Below are 7,323 nucleotides of genomic sequence, written 5' to 3'. Positions count from 1 at the left end.
ATGAGCCTGTGAGGACCCACCAGCTGCTGAATTTGCTTTCACGTCCTCACACTGCACCGCATCCAGGATGAGCCTGAGAGAACCCACCAGCCGCTGACTCACACCGCACCGCATCCAGGATGAGCCTGTGAGGACCCACCAGCTGCTGAATTTGCTTTCACGTCCTCACACCACACCGCATCCAGGATGAGCCTGTGAGGACCCACCAGCCGATGACTCCCAGCCAGGGTGGTGCCGACCCCATGGCCAGCACACCGACGGCTTGGCAGTCAGCTTCCACATCATTCCCGTCAGCAGACTTTTTTTTCCAGTAAAACTTTCTTAGTATTTTTATTTATTTATTTATTTATTAATTATCATTATTTTTGGATACAGAGTCTCCCTCGGTCTTCTAGGCTGGAGTGCAGTGGTGCGATCTTGGATCACTGCAACCTCCGCCTCCTGGGTTCAAGCCTCTCGTGCCTCAGCCTCCAGAGCAGCTGGGATTACGGGTGCGTGCCAGCATGCCCAGCTAATTTTTTGTATTTGCCATGTTGTCCAGGCTGATCTCGAACTCCTGACCTTAAGTGATCCGCCCGCCTTCGCCTCCCAAAGTGCTGGGATTACAGGTGTGAGCCACTGTGCCGGGCCAGTATTTTTAAATCGTTCTGTTTTGAATGGGTATAATTTGAAACAGAGAAAGTGGGCACCCAGTGCTTGGGCTTTATTTGACACCGTGTCCGTGACAACAAGCTGGCCTAGAGCCCACATCGGCAGGCAGGCGGCCCACAGTGCCCCAGGACCCACCCTGCCCCCAAACAAGCCATGGGGCCCCTTAGGGAGATGTGGGGCTTCTTGAGATCAGTTCCAGTTTTTCTCAGAGCTCCTGTAAAAGGAGCTCCTCTAACCATCTGCTTCCTGTGGAAACCTGGACTCTGGCTGGGTCAGAGTGGACTCCTAGTTGTTGCTCTTCTTTTGTTTCTGTTTAAGCTTATTCCAAATCCTTTCCAGGGCCACTTTTCCCATGAAGAAGGTGATGGCAAAATTGCGCTTGTACCAGTCTCTGTAGAGAAACAGAGGATGCACAGGTGACACGGTGGCAGGGACTGAGGCTTGGTGCCCTGGCCCAGAGGCGGCTCTCGGCTGAGGGTGAGTTCAGCTGACCAGGCCTCAACTGCTTTGCCCTTTCCCCGCCCTTGTTAAAGCTGAACTAGCCGCAGAGGCCTGCCTCTCTTCAGGCTGAGTGAGGCCCACTGGCGACGCCTGGAGCCCTCCCCAGCCTTGTTTCTGGAGGCCGCCACCATCCTCCTTTGGTGTTTTTTTTGTTGTTGTTCTGTTTTTTCGTCTTGCTTAGTTGTCCAGGCTGGAGTACAGTGGCACAATCTTGGCTCATTGCAAACTCTGCCTCCCAGGTTCAAGTAATTCTCCTGCCTCAGCCTCTTAAGTACTACTTCGATTTTTGCTAAAAGATCCGAGAGCCCTTGGAAACCCCAGGTCTAGCGAGCTGGCAGCATTCAAGGGGTGTGATGGGCCACGACCACTCTGGAGGCTTTGCATGGCAGGACAGAAAGTTCCTCTCCCCCTGCAAACCACCTTTACATCTCTACCTACTTAAGCGATGCTGTCATGAGGAGCAGTGCCCAGAGTAAATAAGCACTTCCAGGAGAGGAAAACCGGTAGCCCATGGGGATTACAGTTCTTCAAGGAAAAGCCATATTCCATTTCACTAATACAGACAACCTGATTCTATGACATGTAAAAGCAAGCTACGCTTCTGCTGTTGCCACAGGGAAGGCAGGGGCCAGAGGTGGTGGTGGGGGCCAGGTGCCTCTAAGGCCTCATCTTGGGTAAGGCTGGTCCTCTTCACCCAAGTGCCACAGAGAAAACATGAAGCCTGTCAGAGATTGTGCCCAGTGCAAACAAGCTACAAGTCCAAAGACCAGGAAAAGATTATACTTGCTTGTTTGAATGACTTAACTAATTCAGAGTAATGCATGACAACCTTAGAATCCAGATATTTCAGGACTCATCTTTAGGTCAGACTGACCCTCACTGAGTCCATCCAGCCTTTGACTATATCTACATTCTTTTTTATTTATTAGACAAGGTCTCACTCTGTAGCCCAGGCTGGAGTGCAGTAGCAGGATCTCAGCTCACTGCAACCTCCACCTCCTGGGCTCAAGGGATCCTCCTGCCTCAGCCTCCTGCAACTGGGATTACAGGCGCACACTACCATACCCAGCTAATTTTTGTATTTTTTGTAGAGACAGGGTTTTGTCATGTTGTCCAGGCTGGTCTCAAACTCCTCGGCTCAAGCAATCCTTGGCCTCCCAAAGTGCTGGGATTACAGGTGTGAGGTACTGTGCCTGGCCCATGTTGACATTCTTGAGGTCTGGCTTCACCTGCCCATCAGGCTTTGTAACTCTGAAACTGTTGTTTATATATATATATAATTTTTTATCTTTATTATTTTATTTATTTATTGAAACAGGGTCTTACTCTGTCTGTCATTCAGGCTGGGATGCAGTGGCTGGATCTCGGCTCACTGTAGCCTTAACCTACTGGGTTCAAGTGGTCCTCCTAGTTCAGCCTTACAAGTAGCTCGGACTATAGGCACACGACGCCATGCCTGGCTAATTTTGTAGAGATGGGGTTTCTTTTTTTTTTTTTTTTTTTTTTTTTTTTTTTTTTTTTTTTTTTTTTTTGAGACGGAGTCTTGCTCTGTCACCCAGGCTGGAGTGCTGTGGCCGGATCTCAGCTCACTGCAAGCTCCGCCTCCCGGGTTCCCGCCATTCTCCTGCCTCAGCCTCCGGAGTAGCTGGGACTACAGGCGCCCGCCACCTCGCCCGGCTAGTTTTTTTGTATTTTTTTGTAGAGACGGGGTTTCACCGTGTTCGCCAGGATGGTCTCGATCTCCTGACCTCGTGATCCGCCCGTCTCGGCCTCCCAAAGTGCTGGGATTACAGGCTTGAGCCACCGCGCCCGGCCGAGATGGGGTTTCACTAAGTTGCCCAGGCTGGTCTTGAACTCCTGGACTCAAGTGATCTACCCACCTTGGCCTCCCAAAGTCATAGGATTACAGGTGTGAGGCACTGGATCCAACCTACAAATATTTTAAAGCAAATCTCAGCTATCATGTCCTATTAATTTCACCTGCAAACACAGGTCATTATTTATCTGTAACCAGCTAAAACCCTTTTTTTTTTTTTTTTTTTTTTTTTTGAGACGGAGTTTTGTTCTCATTGCCCAGGCTGGAGTGCAATGGCACAATCTCAGCTCACTGCAGCCTCCACTTTCCAGGTTCAAGCAATTCTCCTGCCTCAGCTTCCTGAGCAGCTGGGATTACAGGCATGCGCCACCACACCTGGGTAATTTTGTATTTTCAGTAGAGACAGTTTCTCCATGTTGGTCAGGCTGGTCTTGAACTCCTGACCTCAGGTGATCCGCCCACCTTGGCCTCCCAAAGTGCTGGGATTACAGGTGTGAACCACCACGCCCGGCCTAAAAAAATTGGTATCTTTTTAAGCCACTGCAGTCACTTAAAAAATAAAGTTGATAGGCCGGGCGCGGTGGCTCCCGCCTGTAATCCCAGCACTTTGGAAGGCTGAGGCGGGCGGATCACGAGGTCAGGAGATGGAGACCATCCTGGCTAACACGGTGAAACCCCGTCTCTACTAAAAATACAAAAAATTAGCTGGGCGTGGTGGCATGTGTCTGTAGTCCCAGCTACTCGGGAGGCTAAGGCAGGAGAATGGCGTGAACCCAGGAGACGGAGCTTGCAGTGAGTGGAGACCGTGCCACTGTACTCCAGCCTGGGTGAGAGCGAGACTCTGTCTCAAAAAAAAAAAGAAAAAAAAAAGTGGATAAAGGCTTGCAACTTCTACCTCTGGTATTAACATGAATGTTGTTAAATTCAGGTAAGAAAACACTCCTACCTAATCTGGATGTGCTATTCAAATTTTCAGGAAAAGAGTAAACACCTACCTGTTATAATACATGTGCTTCTGAAAATTTTTGCTTAAAAATTCCTTGTAAAAGTCTGCCATTTCTTCTGCATTCAATGTTGCCTTCTGACCTGGAAGTTAATTTCAGCTTAAACATTAAGACTTAAGGAGAAAGGATAAACAAAAAAAACTATTAGAGCTAATAAGTGAGTTCAGCAAGCTTGCAGGATATATACAAGACCAATATACAAACATCAATTGTATTTCTATACACTAGCAATGAACAGTCTGAAAATGAAATTAAGAAAACAATTTTACTTATGATAGCATCGAAAATAATAAAAGATTTAGGAATAAATCTGAGAGGAGACGTGTAAGATGTGTATAATGAAAAATACAAAATAGGCTAGGTGCAGTGGCTCTTGCCGACAATCCCAGCATTTTGGGAGGCTGAGGTGGGAGAATCACTTGAGGTCAGGAGTTTGTGACCAGTGTGGCCAAAGTGGTGAAACCCTGTCTCTACTAAAAATACAAAAATTAGACAAATGTGACTCACGCCTGTAATCTTAGCACTCTGGGAGGCTGAGGCGGGTGGATCACCTGAGGTCAGGAGTTTGAGACCAGCCGGGCCAACATGGTGAAACCCCGTCTCTACTAAAAATATGGGGGTAGAGGGGGTTGGTGGCAGAGGTTGCAATGAACCGAGATCACGCCACTTCACTCCAACCTGGGCAAAAGAGTAAAACTCCAGCTCAAAAAAAAAAAAAAAAAAAGAAAAGAAGAAAAAAAAAAGTCCAGGTGCGGTAGCTCATGCCTGTAATCCCAGCACTTTGGGAGGCCAGGCCGATCACGAGATCAAGAGATTGAGACCATCCTGGCCAACATGGTAAAACCTCGTCTCTACTAAAAATACAAAAATTAGCTGGGCGTGGTGGTGTAGACCTGTGGTCCCAGCTACTCAAGAGGCGGAGCTGGGATGACTGCTTGAGCCTGGGGCGGGGGGTTAAAGGTTGCAGTGGGCCAAAATCCCACCACTGCACTCCAGCCTGGGTGACAGAGCAAGACCCTGACTCAAAAACGAAACAAAAGAAAAAACAAAATATAGTGGAAATAAATGAAAGAAGATCTCAATAAATGGGAAGGCATACCATGTTCATGAGTTGGAAGACTTAATACTGTTAAGATGGCAATACTCCCCAAATTGACCTGCAGATTCAGAACAATCTGTATCAAAATCCCAGCTGGCTTTTTTTTTTTTTTTTTTTGCAGAAACTCACAAACTTAATCTCAAATTCATATGGAAATGTAAAGAACCCCAACAGCTAGAACGATCTCGACCAAAGATGAACAAAGTTGGAAGACTCACAGTTCTCAATTTCAAAACTTACTACAAAACAACAGTAATCAAGGCAGTATGGTACTGGCATAAGGACAGGCATACAGATCAATGCAACAGAACTCTGAATCTAGAAATAAACCCAAACATTTATGGGCAAGTGATTTTCACTGAGGGTGCCAGGACAATTCAACGAGGGAAGGAACAGGGTTTTTGTTTTGTTTTGTTTTCTTTTTTTAATTTATTTTTTATTATTATTATACTTTAAGTTCTAGGGTACATGTGCATAACGTGCAGGTTTGTTACATATGTATACTTGTGCCATGTTGCTGTGCTGCACCCATCAACTCATCAGCACCCATCAACTGTCATTTACATCAGGTATAACTCCCAATGCAATCCCTCCCCCCTGCCCCCTCCTCCCCATGATAGGCCCCGGTGTGTGATGTTCCCCTTCCTGAGTCCAAGTGATCTCATTGTTCAGTTCCCACCTATGAGTGAGAACATGCGGTGTTTGGTTTTCTGTTCTTGTGATAGTTTGCTAAGAATGATGGTTTCCAGCTGCATCCATGTCCCTACAAAGGACATGAACTCATCCTTTTTTATGGCTGCATAGTATTCCATGGTGTATATGTGCCACATTTTCTTAATCCAGTCTGTCACTGATGGACATTTGGGTTGATTCCAAGTCTTTGCTATTGTGAATAGTGCCGCAATAAACATACGTGTGCATGTGTCTTTATAGCAGCATGATTTATAATCCTTTGGGTATATACCAAGTAATGGGATGGCTGGGTCATATGGTACATCTAGTTCTAGATCCTTGAGTAATCGCCATACTGTTTTCCATAATGGTTGAACTAGTTTACAATCACCAACAGTGTAAAAGTGAGGAACAGTGTTTTTAACAAATAGTGCTGGGACAACTGGATGACCACATGCAAAAGAATAAGTTGAACCTCTACCGCACACCATAAACAAAAATTAACTCAGTAGATAAAAAAAAAAAAAAAATCTAAACATAGGAGCTAAAACTATAAAAGAAAAACTCTTAAAACAGATGCAACTCTTCATCACCTCAAATTAAGTAATGTTTGTTAGACATGACACCTAAAACACAAGCAAAGAAAGATAGATAAACTGGATTTCATCAAAATTAAAAACTTTTGGCCGGGCGCGGTGGCTCAAGCCTGTAATCCCAGCACTTTGGGAGGCCGAGATGGGCGGATCACGAGGTCAGGAGATCGAGACCATCCTGGCTAACACGGTGAAACCCCGTCTCTACTAAGAAATACAAAAAATAGCCGGGCGAGGTGGCAGCGCCTGTAGTCCCAGCTACTCGGGAGGCTGAGGCAGGAGAATGGCGTGAACCCGGGAGGCGGAGCTTGCAGTGAGCTGAGATCCGGCCACTGCACTCCAGCCTGGGCGACAGCGCGAGACTCCGTCTCAAAAAAAATAAATAAATAAAAATAAAATAAAAAAAAACTTTTGTCTTCAAAGGACACTATCAAGAAAATGAAAAGGATTAGCCAGGCGTGGTGGTGCATGCCTATAATCTCAGCTACTTGGGAGGCTGAGGCAGGACGATCACTTGGGACCAGGAGTTCAGGACCAGGATTTCAAGACCAGCCCAGGCAACAAAATAAGACCTCATCTCTCCAAAAAATAAAAAAATTAGCCAGGTATGGTGGTGCATGCCTGTAGTCCTAGCTACTCAAGAGGCCGGGGAAGGAGGCTCACCTGAGCCCAGGAGTTCAAGGTTGCAGTGAGGCATGATCATACCACGGCCCCTCCAGCCTGGGCAAGAGCCAGACCCTGTCTTGTAAAAAAAAAAAAAAATGCTGGGCACGGTGGCTCACGCCTATAATCCCAGCACTTTGGGAGGCCGAGGCGGGCAGATCACCTGAGGTCGGCAGTTCGAGACCAGCCTGACCAACATGGAGAAACCCCATCTCTACTAAAAATACAAAATTAGCCAAGTGTGGTGGCACATGCCTGTAATCCCAGCTACTAGGGAGGTTGAGGCAGGAGAATCGCTTGAACCTGGGAGGCGGAGGTTGCGGT

General features: G+C 46.8%; 1 protein-coding gene across 2 annotated transcripts in view; it reads right to left on the bottom strand.

Moving 5' to 3' along the window:
- Positions 1-688: 688 nt before the first annotated feature.
- Positions 689-7,323, bottom strand: part of APOPT1 (apoptogenic 1, mitochondrial) — a 38,658-nt gene continuing 32,023 nt past the window's right edge. The window contains exons 4-5 of one of the 2 annotated variants that reach the window (XM_025391446.1): positions 3,964-4,054; positions 689-1,042 (exon numbers count right to left, since the gene is read on the bottom strand). In XM_025391446.1, the coding sequence (XP_025247231.1) occupies positions 937-1,042; positions 3,964-4,054 (197 nt within the window). In that variant the 3' untranslated portion in view covers positions 689-936. The remainder of the gene's footprint in view (positions 1,043-3,963; positions 4,055-7,323) is intronic. The other variant, XR_003120439.1, reaches the window with a different exon arrangement.

Source organism: Theropithecus gelada, chromosome 7b (genome assembly GCF_003255815.1).
Source record: "Theropithecus gelada isolate Dixy chromosome 7b, Tgel_1.0, whole genome shotgun sequence".
Taxonomy (NCBI): Eukaryota; Metazoa; Chordata; class Mammalia; order Primates; family Cercopithecidae; genus Theropithecus; species Theropithecus gelada.
Note: the sequence above shows the minus strand (reverse complement) of the source record. Positions and strands in the feature narration are given on the sequence as shown.